Source organism: Mustelus asterias, chromosome 5 (genome assembly GCF_964213995.1).
Source record: "Mustelus asterias chromosome 5, sMusAst1.hap1.1, whole genome shotgun sequence".
In the NCBI taxonomy this organism is placed as follows: domain Eukaryota; kingdom Metazoa; phylum Chordata; class Chondrichthyes; order Carcharhiniformes; family Triakidae; genus Mustelus; species Mustelus asterias.
In genome coordinates this window covers 88,178,794-88,204,625 of record NC_135805.1, presented here as the reverse complement: position 1 = coordinate 88,204,625, position 25,832 = coordinate 88,178,794, and the positions used below count along the sequence as shown (strand labels likewise).

Below are 25,832 nucleotides of genomic sequence, written 5' to 3'. Positions count from 1 at the left end.
ATGCTCATATGACTTGTATCACACAAAGCAATGATTAACTGTGGGAAGTTTCCTAATTGTCTAATCAACAAAAAGTTTTACAATTGGTATTCATTTATAAGATAGCAATAAAAAGCCAATTAGATAGTGTTATATTTGCCAACTAGTGCTTGGACTGTCTTTAGCTGATCATAGAGTTAGATAATGCAGAGCATATATAACCTCAGGATGGACAATGGCTTTGGAAATGTAAGAATGGTTTCTTTCTAGTCAAGTCATTTTAAAATTACTTTTATGTTCACATTTTAAATTCAATGGCACTGACTGCCAAATTTCAATGTTCATTAGCTGATAAACAAATTTTCCACTTTGCCACATTTCCAACCCACAATGTTTTCAAAAACACGATAAGCACCACACCAGCCTCATGCTGCTAAGTAAGGGAGAGAGCATTATAATTTTTAAAATATTTATAACATTGCATTGGAATGGCTTATTGCTACCCTCGAGTAGACAAATTTGTTCACAAAAAAAATTGCTGGAAATAAATTTACAAATATATTAAGAGCAAAATTGAACAGTATTGAAATAGTACTTTAGGCAGGAGTGCTGCTGAAAAGTTGCAATTAAAGGCACTAATCAAAGCTGATTGGCCAAAGTATCAAATATTAACAGGTTTATTCAGACTGTATATCATTTAATGTCAAAGAAATCAACATTTAGATAAAACCTCATGTATACAAGAAATGTGATTGCAACCTTTTAAAAATGGTCACAAGCAGCAATTATGTACATTGTTATTGGATGAATTCTGTTATGTAGATCGGCACAAACTTCATCTTAGTGACCGAATTTCTTGCTTGTGTCCTTGGCATAGTCCAGCAACATCTGACAAGGTGTGAACTCACTGCCATAAACACTTTCAAATTTTTTCATTTTATCAACAAGTTTGTTTGCTCCATAGGCATCCAAAAATTTGAATGGTCCTAAAGTGGATGAAACCATAATAGAAAATTAATCTCATTCTGAACAAATTACTGTGTATAATACTGCAACACCCAATTCCTATTTTATATATTGTAAATATTTGGCTACTGTAATGCTAATATTTTCAGATCACATTCACTTGTGTGAAATAATTATTCAGACTATCTGTGCACGATTCATTCAAACACATTCTGATTTGGTGGGGTAGTGGTATTGCCACTGGACTAGTAATCCAGAGACTCTGGGCAATGATTTGGGAACCTGGGTTTGAATCCCACCATGGCAGATGGTGAAATCTGAATTCAATAAAAATCTGGAAATAAAAGTCTATTTCTAACCATTGTAGATTGTTGTAAAACCCAATTGGTTCACTAATGTCCTTTAGGGAAGGAAATCTGCCATCCTTAGGTAGTCTGGCCTACATGTGACTCCAGATCCAAAGTAATGAGGTTGACTCTTAACTTCCCTCTGAAATAAGAACCCATTTAGTTCAAGGACAATAAATGCTAGCCCAGCCAGCAAAGTCCACATCCCATGTATTAAAAAAAAATCACCGAGTCAGAACAGCTGCCATAAAGTAGACTGTAAAATTTCTCATGCAGCTAAACGTAAACTCCAGGACCAGTTAAAGTCCACAGTCCCAGCAGAACTTGGATCTATTTTTTAAAACTTTGCTTTGGGAGGGAGTATATTTATTAAATTAAATTGTGGTTAACTGTGTAGAGGGAGGTCTTGTGATGCAGGGGTAGTGCCCTTGCCTCTGGATCAGAAGTTCAGAGTTCAAATCCCACTCCAGGACTTGATGGCCAAGGAAGGCATGTTCATAATATGGCTAAACGGGTTGAGTATCAACTTCCAATGCATGCCAAAAGCAGATGGTAAGAAGGAAGATTCCTGGTGATCCATGTATTCATAACACCTAAATGTGTATGCTACCACAGCAACTGAGACTCCCTGGAGGGCCAGCTGGCTAGACAGCCAGTGTGGATCAGATTGGGGCCAATGGGCACAGGGTTCAATTGTTTATTCTACCTGGGGTAGATTCAGGATCTGCCTCCTTACCCTGCAGATGGTGGAGGTCTTGGTGCTGTGGGCTAGGCCTGCCTTTGGGCAGGGAACTGAAGAAGAAAAAATGTAGCATATTCTTTCCTCTCCTCCCAAAGAAAATCAAAACATTTTTTGCCTCCTCTTCCTACAGTCAAATTCAATTTGAATTCCGCTGAAATGTACAGTTCAACAGGTGCTTGGTTCATTCAAGCGTCTCAGATTTACTTCAGCCTAGGCAGGAACTTATTCAACCACAAGGCCATCATTGCCATACCCAATCTGTCCTCTCCTATTCCATACTCACACAAAGATTGCCAGATAGTCATAGGAAACATAAACCGAAAGTCAGTACTGCTTCACTTACAAATATCATACAGGAATGCTTTCTTTAAAAAGACTAATGAGCCATCTTTTAAATATATGCTGGAAATTTTCACTCGCGTTACCAGCATTTCCCACCCAGAATGAATGGAAGATATGGGCACACTACACTATTGGCAGGTGAGGATACAAGCTGCTGTGCATGTTGAGTGAGTGGACTTCACCCAATTAAGGTTCAATTTTCCTATTCCTCACTCCCTTTTGGCCCAAACTCCATTTAACTTGATATTGCTTTGCTGGAATGATGTTCAAGACAAAGCTCTTTGTTCAACTATTGGATTTTAAGTGGAAGACATTAACTAATGGAACATTTTGTCTCTTGCATTTGTTACTTCACTAACAACTCTACCTCAAGCTATGTACATCAATCAAGAAATAATTGCTTCTAATAATAAAGTAATAACATAATTGGAATTTGATGAGAAATAAAACACCAAACGGGGAAGAAAGGCTTAATTTTGATAGAAACGTTCAATTTTGTACAAATGGTGTTCAACAATCTTAAACTTTATTTCAGAAAATAACACCTCAGATAAAATTCCACAGAATTTTCTAATAAGGCAAACTTACAATCCACTTTGCATCAAATGCTCCCCATGGGCCATATTTAGCATTTTAAAAAAAATTATAGACTTGCACAATTCTGGAAATACACAAAATCCTGAGATACAAAGATGCTTAATACAGAGCAGATCCTTTCAAATTTTACAACTACTTTACCTCCAAGGCATGGTGGGAATCCAAGGCCAAAAACAGCACCAATATCTCCCTCAACTGGGTCACTTAATATTCCTTCTTGAAGGCACAATACTGCCTCATTTGTAAATCTTGACACCAGTCGCAACTGAATATCTTCATCTGATGAACTGGAAAGGGAGAAAATCAGTTAGTAAATTCTCAACTGTAACAGGAAAGTTAGAGGGAAAAAGAGTTGATCCAAAATGTAAATGCTGAAAGCTATGGATAATTATTTTTACAATATCACAGCAGATTCTATTTCTACGTGCCCACAATTCTCTATTCTCCATAAGAATGTGTGTACATACACATAGTGCCTGAACATGTAGAAATATTGAGCCATATCTTCCAGTCTCCAGATTGTTGGAAATCAGGTGTATGACTGAGGACCCTGTGGAGATCCTGATGTGTTGATCTATGTGGAAGTACGAACTCCCTGCTTCCTGTAACCTTCTGTGAATGTGTTCAACTTTAAGTTAGAATAGGAGATTTTGGACAGTTCCGCGATGCTTACCTGGATAGCTACCTAGGAAGTATTAGATAAATTAAAGCCTAGTATAACATCCCTAGGTAACTACATAACTTAGCCCCCTTAACCCAAGCCAATTACACCCCTGACCACCGAACTACTCTTCCCGACTCAACTACACTTCCCCAACCATCCGACTATCTTCCTGACCTGACCATCTACTCACCCACCTCCTCCCATACCCACAAAACCCTACTCACTACCCACCTCAGCCACCCACCCAGTCACACACATTCAGATCATACAGGAACTAATGCCACAAAAAAAAAGGACACGTTCTGTTTTCCCCCCAATTCTACTTCTGTGTAACGGACTTCCCCAAGGGAGGCTGTGCTGCTCATTTCTAAGAAAGCTGAGTTTGAAAGACCCTGGTGAAAAGCAGAGCAGCATCAAGTCTAAGGAATTTTAAATCACAGCAGCAATCTTATCATTAATGTTGCTTGGAAGATCAAGATCAATGTGAAAAACTGCTCCATTTGCACCACCGGCAAAGTAGAAAAGCAGTATGCCTACTTACTTGCATGTTTACCAAGGTTAAAAACTGCTTAAACATGCACAAACACGAAACAAGGGAACATTTAACTGGTGTTGGCATTTAACCAAAATTTTAAAAACATATTCAATAAGAAATTTGTTGATCTTAAACGAAGTCCATTGCCGCATGGCCCAAAATAATCATTTGCATTTATACAGCGCCTTAATATCATAAAACATGTCACATACCTCAGAGGCATTAGCATTAAAAAAAATTGAGAGCCCACCAGTGTTTATTAGGGCAGATAACCAAACGTTTGGTCAAGGAGGTAGATTTTAAAGAGCATCCACAAGGAGAACAAAGAGAAGCAGAGAGCTTTAGGGAGGGAATTCCTGAACTTAGACCAGGGCAGCTGAAGGTTTCAATGGTAAAGAAATGAAAATCGAGGTTGCGGAAGAGGCAAGAATTGAAAGTAGAGAGTCAAGCTGTATATTACAACAGTGACCAATGTTCCCTCTAATTTCTGCTTGTTGCAGTGCACAGTCTCCACAAGATTGCTGTATGGATGCGTACATGTGCATTTTAAAAAGGGAATGTTGCTTGTGCACAGTCTATTTGTTCTCTGTGGTACATTACATATTGCTACATGGATGTGCAACCATGCAGCTGCACTGACAATGCCAGCACTTTAATAAATTCTTCATGGCTGTAACATGTTTTGGGAAATCTTTTGATTATGAAAATTGCTATTTAAATGCAAGCCACTTTATTTCTTTAAACCACAGTCTCCTAACATGTGACAGAACAGGCCACTCCACTGATCCAGTTATAAATTTGGGGACATTCAGAGGACATGAAAGTGTTGTACAAATGCAATCTACAAAGAAAAGTTAAAGGATTATTTATTACCGACCATTTGTTGGTCCAAGTTTTCATGAACAATGGAATTGAGTGAATATAGATGAAATGTGATCTGCTGTATTCGAAGGATTTGCAAAATATTTAATATTTTACTTACACCTCAAGGTTAACAGGCAGTCGAAATCGGTCTAGAATTTCCTTAGCCCCTGGATTCAAAGTTTTGCCTTTCACACCTGGTTGGTAAACGTAGCAACCTTTTCCTGCCTTACGACCTGAAATTGAAAGAATGAAAACTGAATTTGATCACTTTAATCCTGGTAAATATGAAACTGAGACCTAAAACTCTCAATTGCTACAGTAAATAACTCCGAATTGCTACAGTAACATTGAATTGTTTCAATTACAAATTTCACAAGTCTTTTACTTGTGAATAATTTCCCCGAACCTACTTCATCAACCTATTTAAAATCACCTCACAAACTACTCTTTACAAAAGGAGAGGAAGTCCACTGAGGAATCTGAGTCAGGGATGGAGGGAGGGGATTGGGGAACAGAGAGGGCATGGTGTCCAGACGTTCCTGCAGAGCTGGGATTAGCAGCAGCAACGTGGTCAGCAGGAACGTGATGAGTGGGAATGCCACCGAGAAATCAGTGAAGGGTTGAGTGAAACCTGGGGATTTTAGCGTTGGCAAAATGTGAAAGATTGTTCCCATTCTTAGAACATCGGAGGACAAAGGGTCAGAGACCATAGAATGTCACTGGAAGTAACAACAAGAAAAAGAGGAAGGTTTTGATCAGAAGGCTGAGTCAATGAAATGCTTTACCACTCGTAACTATTGAGATATAGACTAGAATATCATGCAAATCACAGAATGGTACTCAACTATGGGCCAATTACTGGCAAGTGGGATTAGGTGGGCAGGTCAGGACATTTCATGCGTCGGTGTGGACTCAATCGTTCTCTTCTGCACGGTGGTATTCTGTGAACTACAGTGACCCAACTCATATAAAGAAGTAGGATTGAGCAACATTGCAAGGTGATGCTTGAAAAAAAAAGTGCAACAAATTTTCTACACCAGTCGAGCAGAGCATTAGAATAAATTGAACCCAGAAGACAACTTAAGGATTATTGCATAGAATTGTGCTGCAGCAGATAAGGGGAAAAATGTGCAAGACTTGCATTCACCTGATGCTATCAATCAATTCAGATGTCAAAGGTTGGGTAGTTGCAACAATACAAGTTGACAGGTTTCACCAGAGGAATTTAATGCATAAAACAGATTGCTTTTCTAAAATCAGAACAGCAAAATTAAATCAGCTATGAAGGCAATAGCAAAGGACACTTGAAAGAAGTACTAGCTATAAAAGGAATCAGCTGATAAATTTTGGGCCAACTTAATTTTATTGTGAAACATAACCAACCAATCACAAGAACTGAATTTGCAATTCTAGGACCAGATTGTGTATTGCAACAAAGCTAGGTAATAACAGATACCATATAACAAGTGTGAGGAAATAATTAGAAAAAGGGACCATAAGTATTTGGAAACATCTTCATTGTTATTGCTGCATCAGTAAGAATGATCTCAATATTGTGTCTATAGGTTTATTATAACATAGCTAATTGTACTTGCCTAAAAATCCCTTTGCAACCATCTCCTTTAAAAGTTCAGCACTTCCACCAGCCATTCGGGCACCAAAAGCTTTTCCCAAATCCTCTGCAACATGTGCTGCAACGTCAATACCAACTTCATCAATCAGCGTGGCGGTGCCCACTGGAAACCCAAAGTTAGTTGTAACTGAATCTAGTTTCTTTGGATCAGCATGTTCCTGGAAATGCAAGTCATTGGTATCTTAGATGCAAGTTACAATATTCAAAAGCCCATTTCCCTCAATCCTAAAAATTAAAATTCCTCAAAAGATTCAGAGGAAATGTCAGTTTAATTCAAACAATATATGCATTATTTCATTATAAACAGTATAGCTTGAATATTTTAATGGAGTAAGAGATTAGGCCCACCTACTTTAATTCAAGATTAATAGGCAATGGTAAAATTAACACAAACACTGCTAAAAGAGCCCTCAAGAAAAAATTGTAGAACCTAGATTTCTTATCTCTACAAAATATTACTTTATTAAAGCATTGTGCATTGGGCTTCTGTGGGCAATTACATGATACTGCCATATTACTCAAAATTAAGCTGCTATATTTAAGAGCATTAGCAATTACACCATGACATCTAAAAAGTTATTCACTTGTCGCTACAATTCACAGTTCAAAAGATACAAAAACACTGCAGTGTGGAAAGAATGTCAATGGACTAGACTTCAAATTTCATAAACCAGAACTACATATACACTAGCAGTGTATACACCACTAGTCTTAAAACATGTGAATGTGGGTAAAAACTGCCAAGTACAAATTAAATTTGCTTTCAAGGTAAGCAGCTTTGGATGTGTATTTTAAACCTCAGACTGTTTTTGCAGCATGATGTCAGTTTAGGTCAGTTACATTTTTCATTATGCTGAATACTCCATGAATGATTAAGTTTATATCTCAAGCTTGTATCTGTTATATATTAATGTGGTCAGCTCACTTGTACAGCAAGATAAAAGGATGAAAAGGTTGCCACACAGTGGGTTACTGAACCAGTTAGTTAAGCTTTATTAAATAGGTGTTGCTTGCTTACAGTCCAGGATGGAAAAGAGGAAAACCCGCGAATGTATCTGATGACATCACTACAGAACGTGTGACTAATCAAACAGAGATGCATCGGTTTACAATTTATAACAGTATCCAATATAAAATATCATACATTTCAATGAGAGCAAATAGTCCTCAAATTCCCATCCCGACTTTCCTGATTGGAAGCATGTGAACCATGCAGTGAGACAGTGCCAGCTGTTTTGATGTTCACTGTACACATGGCAACATCTGTAAACTTAGATTGCGACACAGCCCAGAGAAGCCTGAACTCCAGAGACATATTCTGATACTTGGGATCACTGAAGAGTGATCAAAAGCTCGTTTTAGAACAAACTCTACAATGTTGGATAGGTTTTCCAAACCTAATTAGCCAGAAATGAAGACAATACTGGAAGAAAGAAATTATGGATGCCAATGTGGGATTTACTGATGACCATTGTGGACCAAAACTCAATGATGAACATTTTTATCTTGGGTTTCATTTAAATTTCCCTCTGGTACAATTCCTACTTTGGCAAATTATAGCCATTAGAACTCCATAACAATGAATTCATACTGTTATTGTGATTGAACGGAACAAGTTTCTTCTGCAGTGTAAATTTACAAGGAGTACAATAGAAATACTTCACACTTTTAGGACAATTCTGCATTTTGTTAGTAATTGTTTTAAAAACTTCTCATTATGTTCATAAAACGCTCAACTTGCATGCAAAACTATTTTTCAATAAAAATGTTAAGAAAAAAGATTGATGGAGAGCAGCATTTTTAATTCAACCTAAAACAATCAGAACAAACCTGCAAGATTCTGAGTGCTTCTGCCAATGTAGGTGCAAGACATCTTGTGGTATAAAAACCAGGGCCATCCTAAAGAAAATAAAATCATCTTTTAATCCAATCTGTTATAACCAAAAGGCTCTTGTCCAAACAAATTTGAAATAAATTCTTCAACACGCATCTAACAGGAACCTATTCTTCAGGAGAGTCTTTAAACTCAGGGTAAGATCCAACCATAAAATGCTAAAAGAGGGGGAAAAGATTCTCCTCATGTCTCAGCCAGCATTTCCCCCAACCATCACCACCAAAATAAAATTGATCATTAACTTATTGCCATTTTGAGTAACCTTCGCTGGGCACATAAAAATACTATGTTGGCCTATATAACCGAAATTGCATTTCAAATATTTGTATATAAAGCGCACGTTAGCGTCCTGTAAGAGGTAATAAGGCACTATATGAATGTAAGTTTGTCACTTTACCTCAGTCATTGTGATGGCCCATGTGCTTGAGAAAAAACCTTTATTTTAGATATGATATAAATAAAAACAAAATGCTGGAAAAATTCAGGAGGTCTGGCAGTGTCTATGGGGAGAAACACATGCGGAGAGAAAAACTGAGTTAACGTTTTGAGTCCGTGTGACTCCGCTTCATAACCTACATATTTTATGTTGGGAGTTTTAGTCCCTTTAAGACCTCGGTTTCTCCAGGCACTTGGTTTCCAGTAAGTGATCAAGCCGTTTGGGAGATAAACAATAGGATAGTAGGGTCAACATGAAGTAAATTGTAGGGGTAAGTAGATTGTGTGTGGCATTCTGGTCTCAATAAAGTTTTAAATTTAAAAAACAATCTGACTGCAGAGCAAAGAATATCTCCTTTCAACAGAGTCCACTTAAATTTGGAAGGAAGGAAGAAAGTAGTGTGTTCATGAGAGATTGCGAGAGTGAGAGAGAATATCCTTAACGTAATTGGCCAATTAAAATAGTGTAGATATGAATATTCATGTTCTTTTACTTTCATTTCGTAAAATTATTTTAATTTAAACCGTGAACCTTGTTATTTCATGCTTCTAAGTAAATACCTAAGTGCCAATAAAACCCAGAAAAGTAAATAATCACGTTACTGGTCTCTACCAAGATCATAAAAATTGATGGTCTCATTCGTAATATCTTAATAAATAAAATATGCTGCGTCAAGTGCCATGCAAATCTTTGAGGTAGTTTGAGGAAATACAACAAGGCTAAAAATACACATTTGCCATTTGTAGTGAAACTAGTTAACTGTAACCTGCAGATTTGCTATTTAAGGAGAACTGTATGTCTTCAGTTAAAGTTGTAGCTGTGTTCCTGAAAATTGAGACTTTAAATGAATAAGTTCCCACAGGAATCTATGGGCCATGGCTTCCATGGAGTGGCAATCAAGTTGGACTGCTGCTCCACTCCTAGTTACTTAGTGACAACTTTCTCATCCGACTCGGCTGGGTGAGAATAGTGCAGACAGTCACCCAGACCCACTGATGAGTGCAACAGAGGCAATAATAGCTGCCGTATCGCAGGTAATTTTAAAGGTTCCAACCACTTTGAGAAGCCAGCGAAAAGGTAAGTGTGAGAGGTAACTGGGTAAGAGATGCAGGATGGGGGAGGACGCTGCGTATCAAGGAGAGTCAATTGGTCAGCTTGGAGTGGTTGAAGGAAGTCGGGAAATGGGCAGCAGTCAGTACTATAATCACACAGGAATTAGGAGTGTATCTAATTCTTCCGACTTTTCCGGGGTAACTTCCTGTAAGACAACTGGAATTATCTGAAGACTGCAATCAAATCAGAGAATTAAATGGTTCTGACTGTAGGGCAATTTCCCAATGGGGCAACTGCTGTGCAATCATTGCGCTAATGGGTGAGGTGGGAGGGGCGTGGTGGTGTTTAGAAGTTCAGGGCCAATGTTAAAGCCAGACTTGATTCCTTTGGACATTTCTCACCCAGAAAAATCAATGTTCGTGTTCAAATACTAGACCATACATTTGCAGCACTCTGCATTGCTAGCTGAAATAACATGCAAACCAAAAAACAAACCAAGTATAAAATATATAATCCAATATAATTTGTTTAAAAATATCACATTCTTCTCCAGCACAGTATATTTGGATTGACCAGGCTTCACCTGGTGGCAGAAGTTGGTCAGAGCAGGGAGCAGCTGAGGTCCCAGGATTACCGGCACCCACCAATACCTGCCACTAGATGGAGCCACAGTAAGAAGTTTAACAACACCAGGTTAAAGTCCAACAGGTTTATTTGGTAGCAAAAGCCACACAAGCTTTCGGAGCTCTAAGCCCCTTCTTCAGGTGAGTGGGAATTCTGTTCACAAACAGAGCATATAAAAACACAGACTCAATTTACATGAATAATGGTTGGAATGCGAATACTTACAACTAATACTTACAGCCATGATCTTATTGAATGGCGGGGCAGGCTCGAGGGGCTAGATGGCCTACTCCTGCTCCTATTTCTTATGTTCTTATGTTCTTAATCAAGTCTTTAAGAAACAAAACAATGTGAGTGGAGAGAGCATCAAGACAGGCTAAAAAGATGTGTATTGTCTCCCAGATTCTTAAAGACTTTAAGTTTCTTAAAGACTTGATTAGTTGTAAGTATTCGCATTCCAACCATTATTCATGTAAATTGAGTCTGTGTCTTTATATGCTCTGTTTGTGAACAGAATTCCCACTCACCTGAAGAAGGGGCTTAGAGCTCCGAAAGCTTGTGTGGTTTTTGCTACCAAATAAACCTGTTGGACTTTAACCTGGTGTTGTTAAACTTCTTACTGTGTTTACCCCAGTCCAACGCCGGCATCTCCACATCATGACTAGATGGAGCCCCCAGGACAGCAGTGAGAGTTTAGAAAGGAGACCAAGAGCCAGAAGAGGGCAGCTGAAAAACAGACCTCAGGTATTAAGGTGAACACGTGCTGGACGTTGGCAAGGCTGCAAGTGGAAGGAGGACTAAGGGTTATTGATTATGTAACCCAGAGGCGTAGACAAATAATCTGGAGAAGGAAATTAAAATCCCACCAAGGCAGTCGGAAAATTTAAATTCAGTTAATTAAATACATTTGTAATAACGAAATCAGTAATGGTGGCCATGAATTTACTGGACTGTCAAGAAATCCTAATTGCTTCCCTTCAAGTTGCCCTTTGAGGAAAGAAACCTGCCACCTTTACCCAGTTTACTCTATTTGTGACTGCAGATCCACAGAAATGTGGCTGACTCTATCTTCTAATCTTCTAAATGTGGCTGACTCTATCAAAGGGCGGCACGGTAGCACAGTGGTTAGCACTGCTGCTTCACAGCTCCAGGGTCCCGGGTTCGATTCCCGGCTCGGGTCACTGTCTGTGTGGAGTTTGCACATTCTCCTCGTGTCTGCGTGGGTTTCCTCCGGGTGCTCCGGTTTCCTCCCACAGTCCAAAGATGTGCGGGTTAGGTTGATTGGCCAGGTTAAAATTGCCCCTGACATGCGTAGGTTAGAGGGATTAGCGGGTATATATGTGAGGGTAGGGCCTGGGTGGGATTGTGGTCGGTGCAGACTCGATGGGCCGAATGGCCTCCTTCTGCACTGTAGGGTTTCTATGTTTCTTTAATGGTCAAATACACCACTTAGTTCTTTTAAAGCCTCCATTATAAAGGTCAGAAGTGGAGCTGTTTGCTGATGATTGCACAATTTTCAATACCATCTGGAACTCCTCAGTAAATGAAGCAGCCTGTGCCCACATGCAGAAAGATCTAGACAACATTCAGGCTTGGGCTGATAAGTGGCAAGTGTTACACAAGTGTCTGGCAATGACCATCGCCAACAAGGGGAAGTGCACAACCTGCTCCCCTTGAGAATTATCACCACCATGTCATCTAAGGGAACCAAAGTTCAAGTAGTGAAGTACGACTGAAATGAATTCGAAGGCAAGGAAAAAAATGTCCTCCACCCTAGGATATAAACTGCAACTGTGCCAAAGGTGACTACATGCCCACCAACATTTACTGATGGCTCAAAGGTTTGGTATTCATGTTGACACACTGCTGCAGACAAAACATTCAGAGTGCAAATGTAGTTCATTGTGAGATGTAAACTGATATCGCGCAGGACCTTTAACTTTACAACAGAAACACAAAGAGAACATTATTCTATGTAAGTGGGCAAAAGGTTAAGAGCAACTATTATCGAACAAAGAACAAAGAGAATCACAGCACAAGAAGAGGCCCTTCGGCCCATCTGAACAAAAACCGCCTATCCTTCCGGGGACCATATCCCTCTATTCATGCATTTGTCAAGATGCCCTTTAATACTATCCTCATACTACTTTAAGTTCACACATAACTAAGCTTAAAAAGTTTTAAATCTTTATGCTATGAGCAGTTAACTAATTCACAAGACAGTTGCATGGTACAAGCAAAAAACCAATCATAGAAAAAAGTTAAACGTCGCCATGGGTGGAAACAGGATAGGGCGTATCATTTGGTGCCTCATGTTATAAATCAAGTCTCTCCACTCCCATCCCCACCGAACAACCACTGTCTCACTTAGTTATGTGCTCACTAAAGATTTAAAATACTATCCACCCATTAAACTAAAGGGTGATGACAGGAACACTGGAACAAAATGGTGGCTGAGCAGAAAAAAAGCATAAGAAAAATTATATCCATGGGCAAAGTGAATTTTCAAACCGTGTTCTCCACCTATAATAACATAATGGGGAGGAAACAAGACTACAAAGAGTTCTTATTTTCAAAATCAGTATCATTTTATAAAGTGTCTTTTGTGGCTGATTTGTGCTTTAAAGAAAAAGTGCAATTTGACAGATTTATTCATATATGGAATAATTCTTACATGTTGGAGAATAAACTACAGTTTAGGACCAGAGGAATTAAATGTTAATGCAAGACAAGTGCAATATAAAAAGTTATGAGTAAATTACCTTCACTACAATGATGACTTTTCCCTGCTTAAGACCAACTGCTACAGCAGCCGCAGTTGTGTCTTTGGAGGTTTTATCTGTGGTGATGATTTCCAGTAATTGCATCTTGTCCACAGGTGAGAAATAATGCATTCCAATTACCTAAACATCAGATTACAAAGGGAAAATATTAACGAGCTCCAAACAGTGATCGCGAAGGGCACACTGACCACAAAATGTGATAAATATTCCATCAATTAATATGATCCAGAGATCCATAAATATTGGAGAAGCTAATGAGTAATTTGGCAAATATAGTTCCAAGGTTCAAAAATCTGAGGACACAAATCTGATTGTTGCAGATCAGTTAGCTTAATATCCATAATGTAGAAATGTTTGAAGACATTCTGCTGCATATTAAAATGAACATTTTGAAAGCACTGGCATCATTGAGAGTAGTCAACATGGTTTTATTAATAAATAATGTCTCAAAATCCCAATCTTTGGTAAGTTAACTAATGTCATAAGTGATCTAATCTAGTATGGGTAGTTCACTTGGATTTTGAAAAGGTGTTTGACAAAGTTGCAAGCCAATTCTCAAGCCTCTGAGAAAATATATCAATTATTCCACGGGCACTGAAATTCCAAAGTTGCCTAACATGAATAACTTTGCAATTATTTATTAATAAAACAATGCTGACTCCTCCTCATGATACCAGTATTGTTCAAAATGTTCATTTTTACTATTCAGCAGAATATCTTCTTTATTGAAGGCCAATTAAGCAACTATTTCTACAAGTTGAGGCAACAAGAAGCGGCTATGAATACTAGCTTAAATGAGAGAGATTTAAACTAAAGGTTGGGAAAAATTTGTTCACAGTTGAAGCTGTGGAATTCATTCCTAGTATAATTGGTGAAGACCGAAACTGTCAACATTTTAAAAGAGATTGGATAGCTGGACAAAGAGTAAGGGATTGAAGGAATATGGGAAGTAGATGGGCAAATAAACTATTTGCTTGCCATGGGCACTCAAGTGCCAACATAGACTGGTTGGGCAGAATTTGCTGTGTTGCAACTGAAGGTGATTATTCCCTGAACTACAGCAAATTGCTGGGATTTTTACTAGGTAGGGCAAGGAGACAGCAATTTGTTTTATTTTAAATTTTCAGCATCCACAGTACTTTGCTTTTAATTTATTACATTGCTAGTTTAAAAACTGCTAAACTCCAATTTCTGCGAATAAGAAATGTATAATTTCCAAATTTATGGTTATAGTTTGTATTTTGTGGTCTTAAACTTTTAATGCGTATTGTTAATGGCATGCAGGTGGGCACTGTTTGATTAAGGACAGAGCACATACAAAGAAACTTGTGCTGGAGTGCATCAGCAGCCTTGGAAACATTTTAATTGTTAAAAAAAGTTCTCTTTAAAGTTTTGTCTTTTGTTACACTGTCACTTTAAGGGGCTGTCACCTTGTTAATTTGTTTATTTTTGAATTTAAAATAGCATTAAGAGATTCAGCTGGGACACTAAAAAGACGGGCGACAATCTAGCTAAAGCCATGGGTTTTGTGAATTCTGTGGATGGTAATAATTTGGTGCTAGTTTGGAAACGAAGATCTGTACTGCTGCATCTGCAAATAAACCCACTAACAAGGAAAAGACCGGTGTCTTGCTTCGCACTTCAATATCTGGCTTGGATCTATTTAACTCCTATGTTTGTTCACTACTATATGGAAAAAAGCACCAGACAAGTCTTCTCAACTTACCTTCTCTGGTCTCTTACTGACAGATGCGATTTCAGAAATTGGAAGAGCCGATGTGTTACTGGCAAATATACAATGAGGAGATACAACCTGTCAGAGGAAAAAAAAAGTACTGCATTTAACAAAACAAAAAAAACTTAGCCATCAATAATCAATGAACTTGTACCCAAAAAGAAAAGTATAAGTAAATCTGAATATGATTAAGTGTCAGTATGCTAGGAGGAACCGAGGGGAAGCACCCAGTAAAATTCTTTGAGAGCTGACTACCTTGTTTCCTTAATTTAGAAACAAAAGATGAGCGCATTAAGTTAGAAAAGGCTTTGTATCCTGTCTCTGTCTCCAAGGCCTAGGGATAATCAACAAACCTGGCCTGTAATTGTGCTTTTTCAGAACTTCAGATTGCCAAAAGTGTATTGGAGGCAGCTAGACGCAATGGAGCCTTGCTCTATGATGGAGCAAAGGTCTCTTTCTTTCACGATTTCTCAGTGGTGATACAACAGAGGCACAAGGGCTTCAATGATATTAGAAGATGACTGAAAGTCATTCGAATGCAATGTGCCCTACTGCTTCCTGCTACATTGAGGGTGACACAGAGTTGGGGGTAGGGTGTTGGCTTGGATTGGGGATTGGCTATCCGACAGGAAGCAGAGAGTCGGAATAAATGGGTGCTTTTCTGGTTGGCAGATGGTAACTAGTGGCGTGCCGCAGGGATCGGTACTGGGGCCTCAACTATTTACCATTTATATAGACGATCTGGAGGAGGGGACTGAGTGTAGGGTAACAAAGTTTGCAGACGACACAAAGGTAAGTGGAAAAGTGAATCGTGTGGAGGGCGTAGAAGGTCTGCAGAGAGATTTGGACAGGCTGAGTGAGTGGGCGAGGATCTGGCAGATGGAGTATAACGTTGACAAATGCGAGGTTATTCACTTTGGAGGAAATAATAGCAAATTGGATTATCTAAATCGAAAAGACTTACAACACGCTACTGTGCAAAGGGACCTGGGGTCCTTGTGCATGAGATGCAAAAACCCAGTCTGCAGGTGCAACAGGTGATCAAGAAGGCAAATGGGATGTTGGCCTATATCGCAAGGGGGATAGAATATAAAAGCAGAGATGTCTTGCTGCATCTGTACAGGGCATTGGTGAGGCCGCAGCTGGAATACTGTGTGCAGTATTGGTCCCCTTATTTGCGGAAGGATATATTGGCCTTGGAGGGAGTGCAGAGAAGGTTCACCAGGTTGATACCAGAGATGAGGGGTGTTGATTATGAGGAGAGATTGAGCAGATTGGGTTTGTACTCGTTGGAATTTAGAAGGCTGAAGGGGGATCTATAAGATAATGAAGGGGCTGGATAGGGTAGAGGTGGAGAGATTCTTTCCACTTAGAAAGGAAGCTAGAACTAGAGAACACAGCCTCAAAATAAAGGGGGTCAGTTTAGGACAGAGTTGAGGAGGAACTTCTTCTCCCAGAGGGTGGTGAATCTCTGGAATTCTCTGCCCACTGAAGTGGTGGAGGCTACCTTGTTGAATATGTTTAAATCACGGATAAATGGATTCCTGATCGGTAAGGGAATTAGGGGTTATGGGGATCAGGCGGGTAAGTGGAACTGATCCACTTCAGATCAGCCATGATCTTATTGAATGGTGGGGCAGGCTCGAGGGGCTAGATGGCCTACTCCTGCTCCTATTTCTTATGTTCTTATGTGACAACTCTATAAAGACGGGCGACAATCTAGCTAATGCCATGGGTTTTGTGAATTCCGTGGAAGGCAATAATTTGGAATAACAGACTGCAAAATCCAGACTCCATCCCTTGTCATTATAACTCCTTACAAGCCCCGTTGTTTCTTAAGGATTTCAATACTGTGCCTGATAAATGTGAGAATCCGATAATCATTCACAGTCATGGGAGATTGTCCGTGCGATGGAAGGAAGATTTATTTTGACTTCTGTGCTCTTTAACATTCAGGGTAACCAAGCTTTCCCACCAAGTCTTATGGACCATGGTTTTGGTATTTGGAAGGTTAGAGGACTCATTAGGTTGGATGACATATTTAGTGGTGCTTCCTTGTTATCTTTTGAGCAACAGGATAATACAATATCCCGAGATACTCCTTTTTCAGATATTTACAACTCAGACTTTATTCTTAATTTAGGTATTTCTGCATATTGATGCGAGTATCACCCCAGTGAAAGAAATCCTGCTATCTACAGAAACAAAGCAATTGATCAGCAGGTTTTGTGACACATTATGTTCTAGATCCTGTGTGAATATGCCAGAGACTCATGATCTTGGGAAAAAGATCTTGCAGAGAATATTGATAAGGAGACCTGGGACAGTGTCTGGGAAAATGTCAATAGACTCAGTCGGTAATAGAATGAAGGAGACTCCAACTTAAAATATTACACCATCTGCATATTACACCAAGCTTAAGACACAGGACAGACCCCACGATATCCTCAATGTACCAAACATGAAAATTGGTGAGTGGTGACTGCACATATTCAACAAAATCTTGCTGCCATTTACGCTGGTGGGATCTTATACTCCCACTGATGGTGCGCCCCTACCGCAGGTCCCCAGGTGATGAGGGGTGTGTTCAATGGGAAACCCGTTGACAACAGCGGGACAACAAGATTCCACCATCAGCGAGCAGCATGCCAACCTTCAAAAGACACACTGTGGAGAGGGGAGGAAAATCCCACCCATTGTGTCTGGTCTCCGTGTCAAAATTAAAACGTACTGGTTGGGAATACTTAGAGCTTGAGAAAATATTTGATACGGCCTTCGAGTTTTATCCTTTGCACTTAATTTTGGGGCTTCCTGACAAAAAGATAACTGATGCCAATGAGAAACGGCTGTACAATATCCTAACATTTGCAACGCGGAAGAATACCCTTTGCTCCTGGATTAGTGGCAAATCTCCTTCTGTTCAGGATTGGCATAAAATTAGTATGGAAGGGATCTCAAAAGAATTCCTAAGCTACATCACTCCAAATCATATGAATTCCAGAAAGTGTGGGGCTCCTATTTCAAATATACAGGTTCCATAACGCCTTTCTTACTCTTACAAAGTTTTCGTAGGTTATGTAGCACTGGCTCTAATTAATTATACGCAAAGGTGTGCACCAGTTTGCCATGATTCCTTGGCTTTATCCTCTTTTCCTCCACCCTGTTACTCATCCCCTTTATTTCTTTGTATATGTGGAAGTGCAGGGTATACGGAACCAACTATGTTGGTTTCCTCCTATCTTTTTCTATATTTATGTTTGGAGAAATGATAAGCTGCAATGTACCAGTTGTGAGCGTTTGCTGCAATATTTGTAACTGCATTCAAGAAAGAGATTTTAATTACCAGGTGGAACTCGGGGAAAGAGGTGCCAAACGTAGTTGGCATGGGAAACCCAATCGATTTTACAAGGTATCGAGAAGCAGATGGCTGGCTACTGTCTTGAGAGATCAAATGGTGCAGAGGTTGCCCAGAGGCACTCAAGTAAGTCACAAAATAGAATTAGGGATGGCTTGCAAGTATGGAGGAAGTGATGAGCCCAGGTCTGCAGAGGATTATATTTCTGTGGCCTGGAGAAGCATTCCTATTCCTTCTGCCTCAGCAATACGTTTCCTACTTATTCTTCTGGGGCCTCTGTTTCTGCTATGACAGGTTTTTATTGGTTGGAGCATTCACAACAGACACAATGGATGTTAAAAGTGCCTCAGGGTGTTTTCTGCACAATGAATTCCCAATTTTTAAATGCTTATGTAGCAGGGTCAGAGGGACAGTTCAACTGCACAACTGCAGAGGCAGTTTCCGAGCAGCTTTAACTCCCATTCTGCCAGATTTTTGTTAAACAGGGAGAATTAAATGTCAGACTAATTGGTCAAAAGTTCAAATGTCAGTCAAGCTCCAAATCTAGAAAGTCTTATTCAACTACAACACATGATTTTGAGCAATACACAAGATTTAAAAAAAAACTTACAGCTTCAACTTCCTTCAGGACGCTGTGTTTGATTTTCATATCTTCAAAAACTGCTTCAATTACCATGTCTGCCTTTTCAAATTCTTTGTAGTCTAACTGACCGATCAGGTTTGACTGGATTCTATCGCGTTCAAATGATGTTAAACTCCTTTTCTTTACCTTATCATTCAGTCTGTTCGGATTCCAAAGAGACATTAACCCATTAATACTCATAGATATAAAACATGCTACATTAAGCATTTCTGCACCAATAAATTCCTTATTCTAAATAGTCTTTAAAATATTGCCATTCTATATAATTTAACAAATCAACATTAGAAAATTACAGAACAGAAAACAGTTTTTGTACATCACATTAGCACAAGACTGCACAAGTCATCTAACAATGCCTTTGAACTCCAACGTTGGAATGGTACATTCAGTAAGAACACTAAAAGGATGGTTTACATACCCTTTGTAGACTTGTTGTTGACCTCTTTCAAGGCCTTCCAATGTAGTATCTTTTAAGACAGTTAGAATGCCTTTGTCTATCGAGACCTGTGCAATACCAGCTCCCATTAGACCAGCACCCAAAATAGCAATTTTCCTGAAGAAAATAGTCAATTACAATACAACAATTAATGCACTAATAACACAAGATATTGAAATTATAAAAATTATCTGGTATTTCTCTATCTTTTTGGCATTGAAAAACACAGAATTGAGTGAGGCTGCAGTCTTTCTATGATAGACACCCATTAAACTCACCAGATGTTAGGATATGTCTTTTCCAGTGTAGGCAAAGTTTAGTGCCATTTTAAATTTTAATTACTATCCGACAACCTCTCTGGCACCACAAAAAAAATGTGGAGCATTATTCCTTCAGTTTTTAATTATTGTTTTTTTAAAAAAAACTTTTCCTTCTCTCACTGGGTCCTATCTTTCTTTTCCTCCCTATTTTGCTTTCTGCATTGATTTGCCATGGAATTAAAAATCCTTAACTGATGCTTCTTGATTCAAATTCTGCATGGCTCAATAATGATTTTCCAATCTGATTGGTTAAGGATTGCATACCATATTCACACAGTAAAGACTGTTGAAATGGATTCCAAATCACAGCAAGCTCCCGTATAAAAGCCAAGAGAAAGTATTCGGCTAAGTGTAAAATGTGCACCGGACAGCCATTGATGGCATTTGTAACAAAATTTGGACCTTTAAATTCAAATGGCACTTCAGAGATGAAAGATGTAACTCAAAGCCATTGAATTGCATAACCCTATTACTCATGCTCGGAATCAAAAATAAATAACCCATAATCGACCCTGGTCACTAATTGTTAATGATGCAGGGACACCAAATACAAATAGAATTTATGATGTAAGAACTTCTAAGAATGGTGCATTACATGCCAAATAAGGAGCTGAGAATGGTGACTTATCAAAATTTTGGACAATTCTGTATGAGACACAAATATACAGCAATAATGGAAATAGCACCTCACCTTATGTGGAATACACCACACAGTGAATTTAAAAAACATAAACCCACTGCCTAAACTGCTCATCCTCCTATTGCCTTTATCTTTGCAGGCAATGTACCAACCCTGATCAAGCGCACAAACTACAATGTTTGCAAAAATAGGTCAATGACAGCTGGAGAGAAATGGAGAGAAAAGGTGACAGTCCAGTATAAACCAATATCAACCAAAGAGGTTTTTGTTCAGTTCTTGGCAAAAAAGGAGAACAGAAATATATTTTTCAGACAAATACAATTGCATTCAGACCTTAATTCCGACAGAAGACTGAAAACAAGTCATTACTGGCAAGACTGAAACTAAATCTTAGACGGAGTGGGGAGTTCTGTGGGGGGAGGGAGAATATTATTGCATTGTTGCATAAAATCCGCTTCAAGGACTGCTTACAGAAAAGACATATTAGAAAAACTAATTAAAGAAACTAAGGTTTACTCCTGGTTAAGCTAATAGACAATGACTGAACACCAGATAGCTGACAGGATCTAATATTTCTACACAGAGCAATGTAGTTTGGCATTACCCTGATCAAGCCAACAGTCCTATTTTTGGACAAACACCTCAGTAATGGTTTATCAAACAGCTACATTTTTCAGACTATAATCCTTTCAACAAAAGGCAATTATCTTTAAAATTAAAAACCATGGTCTCAAGTTAAAGCACCATCCATGTTTTAACAGTGATATGGCACGACAAAAACGACACAGGAAAATGAAACCTTTAACTTCAAAGTTCAAACTGGAGCCGAGTCCATGAAAAGATCAGCCATGATCTTGTTGAATGGTGGAGCAGGCTCAAGGGGCCAGGTGGCCTACTCCTGCTCCTCATTCTTACATTAACATTCCTGGCCCTATTTGGAAAGAGAACACCAGAAATCCATCTTGTTGAAGAAATGTACATACTCAGTTTCCTTCTGTGGTTTTCCAAACTTGTTCTTCTTGCATGCTACTTGACCATGATAAAGTCCAATCAGTGCTTTTGATTCACTTGTCATCGCCAGTTCTCCAAATTTCTAGTCAAGAAATGAAAGAGATTTCCCAAGGACCAGAACAGAACTACTTAATGGTATCAAGAATGTCTGTTGCAGGTTGTTAACTTCAACAGTACATATGGAAAAGGCATAATTAGTTGAGGGAGTAAAATATGACTGAAGTTAAGAATCAAGTTTCTGTTTTATTGCAACTAAGGATCAAAAGAACCAAAGCATTGTGTTAGAAAGAAGCTGCATGTCACCCTTTATAAGTTTTAGTTCCCTTGTAGCATATTTGCTACAGTTACCAAGTTAAATCTAGATATTGCATTTATGAGTTACAAATTGAGCCAAATTGAAATGGAGGAATAAAACTCGTATTCACTTGGAAAAGCCACGACTGAATTGATGCAAAATTTGACACATTTTTACAAAGCAAAATGTGAGCGAGAATAACAACGGAGGAATGGGGTCAGATGCAAGTAGAAGAATCATCGTTCTAACACCTTGGGATTGAATGCCCAAGTTTTGGTCAGGGTACAGACATCGAGTAACTTGCTTTTTAAACTTGCCTTCAATTTTTAAACAGTTCTATAGCACATTTCCAATGAATCTCACAGCTACTTTGTCATAATTTGATTCTAATCTCCTTAATTTTTCATCCGAAATCTCATGATTGTGTGTGTGTAAAATGTTCACCTCACCTGTGATTCAAACAGATAACCAGCATCTGATCCCTGCTCTAATCCAGTTTTCACAACCTTAAATGAAGCAATACATTAAAATCACTAATTTGAATTTCACACTGTTTTACTCATCTCCGCTTAATTAACCTCAAGAAACATGGTTTAAAACTTACCTCAATGATTTTCAGTGGGGCAGGATACAGTCCCTTGGTTTGTGCCATCACCTTTTTTCCTACCATTTTGTACACTTGTTCCCTGACTAAAGGGAATTTAAAAGCCCATGACTGTACTCCTGCAATAATAATTAAAGTTTAGAAAATTTTAAAAATCCCTTTTACAATTCAATTTACAAACATTCATGACATGCTGTAATTTGCACTTGTATATTGCTGTAAACAAAGTGCTTTAGAATGAAGGGAACAAGCAGAAAATTCCAGTAAGCAAGCCAGTGCTTGCGGGGCGGCACATCGGTTAGCACTGCTGCCTCAGTGTCAGGAACCTGGGTTCGATTCCCGACTTGGGTCACTGTCTGTGCGGAGTTTGCACGTTCTCCCCGTGTCTGCATGGGTTTCCTCCGGGTGCTCCGGTTTCCTCCCATGCTCCAAAGACGTGCTGGTTAGGTGCATTGGCCATGCTAAATTCTCCCTCAGTGTACCCGAACAGGCGCCGGAGTGTGGCGACTAAGGGATTTTCACAGTAACTTCATTGCAGTGTTAATGTAAGCCTACCTGTGACACTAATAAATACACTTTAAACTGCATGGGCTATAAATGTGCAGTTCAAATGTTGCTATGGAACTTAAAACCTTAGCAGGGACTGTGTTATGGAACTAGATTGGTAGTTAGGAAGCTGTTTTCATTGATGATAGATGCTGAAGTATAATGATATTTTACAAGGTGACTGGTGGCCCTCATACGCTTGGCTCAGCTGAGGCCTTTATGTAGCCAATTAACAGCCACTTAAGGGCTTCCTCCCACAACAGCTAGCATTTCACCAAGTGAATAACTTTAAGATTTAACCTGTCTTTTCAATGCAGGTGAAAAACAGTTCCAAATCTAACTTTAATATCCTATTACTATACATGTCACAAGGCCAGACTCTTGGGGAAATAAAAATTGATTTTCTTTCTTGGCCCATTTTTAAACAGTCAGCTATAAGTAGCTTTTTCCAGAGTGAGAATTTTTGATTCTGTTAAAGTCTTTGGTGAATGAATAATGAGAAATCCTATATACTTAAAGTACTGTTGCAATAAAGATACTAGTTTGACTACAAATGTTTTGCGGTCTCTGCTAGTTTTGGAAAGTAAAATGTCAACCATTTGAATTGTAAATTCAGTCCCAAATTTCTAAATATCCTTCATGCATATTTATTCTGATTGCATTATACTTCCGTTTCAGGAATTAGATTTCTGTAAGCCAATTCTAAGTCTTCACTATTGAAATCCGCTATTCTGTAAACACTGCATCAATTTGGAGAGCATTTGCAAATACACAGATTAATTTAGAAGGTATTCTGAGAGAGCATTTGCAAATAAACAGATTGAAAATCATGTCTCATGAATTTGATTGAGTTCTTTGAAGGGTTAACCAAGAAGGTAGAGGGCAGTCGATGTTATCGACATGGACTTTAGCAAGGGCTTTGACAAGGTACTGCATGGTTGTTGCACAAGGTCAAATCTCAGGGGATCCAGGGTGAGGTAGCCAATTGGATACAAAATTGGCTTGACGACAGAAGACAGAGGATGGTTGTAGAGGGCTGTTTTTCCAAACTGGAGGCCTGTGACCAGCGGTGTGCCTCAGGGATCAGTGCTGGGTCCACTGTTATTTGTTATTTATATTAATGATTATGATGAGAATTTAGGAGGCATGGTAAGTATGCAGATGACACCAAGATTGGTGGCATAGTGGACAGTGAAGGTTATCTAGGATTGCAATGGCATTTTGATCAATTGGGCCAGTGGGCTGATGAATGACAGATGGAGTTTAATTTAGATAAATGTGAGGTGATGCATTTTGGTAGATCGAATCAGGGCGGGACCTACCAGTTAATTATAGGGCTTTGGGGAGAGTTATATAACAAAGAGGTTGAGGAGTACAGGTTCATAGCTTCTTGAAAGTGGAGTTACAGGTAGACAGGGTGGTGGCGAAGGCATTCGGCATGCTTGGCTTCATTGGTCAATACTGAATACAGGTGTTGAAGTTGCACAAGACATTAGTAAGGCCACACTTGGAATACTGTGTACAGTTCTTGGTTACCCTATTATAGAAAAGATATTAAACTAGAAAGAGTGCAGAAAAGATTTACTAGGATGCTACTGGGACTTGATGGTTTAAAGGTTAAAGTTCATTAGTCACAAGGAAGGCTTACATTAACGCTGCAATGGAGTTACTGTGAAATTCCCCTAGTCACCACACTCCAGCGCCTGTTCGAGTCAAATGCACCTAACCAGCACGTCTTTCAGACTGTGGGAGGAAACCGGAGTACCCGGAGGAAACCCACGCAGACGCGGAGAGAACATGCAAACTCCACACAGACAGCGACCCAAGCCGGGAATCGAACCCGGTCCCTGGCACTGTGAGGCAGCAGTGCTAACCAGTGTGCCACTGTGCCACCCACATGGTGGTTTGAGTTATAAGGAGAGGCCGGAGAGACTGGGACTTTTTCCGCTGGAGCGTTAGGAGGCTTAGGGGTGATCTGATAGAGGTTTAAAAATAATGAGGGGCACAGACGAGGTAGATAGTCAACATCTTTTCCCAAAGGTAGGGGAGTCTATAGAGCATATGTTTAAGGTGAGAGGGAAGAAATATAAAAGGATCCAAATTGGCAATTTTTTCACTCAGAGGGTGGTGAGTGTCTGAAACGAGCTGCCAGAGACAATAGTAGAGGTGGGTACAATTCTGTCTTTTAAAAAGCATTCAGACAGTTACATAGGTAAGATGGGTATTGAGGGATAGGGATCAAATGTGGGCAAGTGGGACTAGCTTAGTGGTTAAAAATTGGGCAGCATGGACAAGTTGGGCCGAAGGGCCTGTTTCCGTGCTGTAAACCTCTATGACTCCAATGTTCAAGCTGAATGGAAAATGAAAAAAATGTTTTAAAATTACTGAGTTACTAAATTGGGACATGATTGCTTAGATTGAAATTTTTGAAAAAAAATAATTATTCATTCATAAAAACTTGTGAATCTTCTGTGTTACAACTCATTGGAACTGGCCTGTTTGTTTTTCTATTTATTCATGGGAAGTGGGCATTCATTGACCATTTCTAACGTTCATGATCTGAATGGCTTGCTAGGCCATTTCAGAGGACATTTGGATCAATTGTGGAAAGGGAGTCACATGTAGGCCAGATCAGGTAAGGGTGACAGATTTCCTTCCCTAAAGGACACTAGTGACCAGATGAGCTTTTACAGCAATCAAATGCAATGTTAGCATTCATGTCGAGAGAGTTAGAATACAAGAGCAGGGATGTACTTCTGAGTCTGTATAAGGCTCTGGCCAGACCCCA

At 39.2% G+C, this 25,832-nt stretch overlaps 1 protein-coding gene across 1 annotated transcript in view; it reads right to left on the bottom strand.

The window, feature by feature from the left end:
• Nucleotides 1-431: 431 nt before the first annotated feature.
• Nucleotides 432-25,832, bottom strand: part of LOC144493679 (trifunctional enzyme subunit alpha, mitochondrial-like) — a 71,271-nt gene continuing 45,870 nt past the window's right edge. Inside the window, exons 9-20 of the mRNA XM_078212982.1 lie at nucleotides 22,499-22,617; nucleotides 22,344-22,400; nucleotides 21,572-21,681; nucleotides 19,611-19,745; nucleotides 19,160-19,331; nucleotides 15,186-15,272; nucleotides 13,439-13,579; nucleotides 8,500-8,568; nucleotides 6,632-6,827; nucleotides 5,155-5,269; nucleotides 3,115-3,260; nucleotides 432-965 (exon numbers count right to left, since the gene is read on the bottom strand). Coding sequence (XP_078069108.1) covers nucleotides 820-965; nucleotides 3,115-3,260; nucleotides 5,155-5,269; nucleotides 6,632-6,827; nucleotides 8,500-8,568; nucleotides 13,439-13,579; nucleotides 15,186-15,272; nucleotides 19,160-19,331; nucleotides 19,611-19,745; nucleotides 21,572-21,681; nucleotides 22,344-22,400; nucleotides 22,499-22,617 — 1,493 coding nt within the window. The 3' untranslated portion in view covers nucleotides 432-819. The remainder of the gene's footprint in view (nucleotides 966-3,114; nucleotides 3,261-5,154; nucleotides 5,270-6,631; nucleotides 6,828-8,499; nucleotides 8,569-13,438; nucleotides 13,580-15,185; nucleotides 15,273-19,159; nucleotides 19,332-19,610; nucleotides 19,746-21,571; nucleotides 21,682-22,343; nucleotides 22,401-22,498; nucleotides 22,618-25,832) is intronic.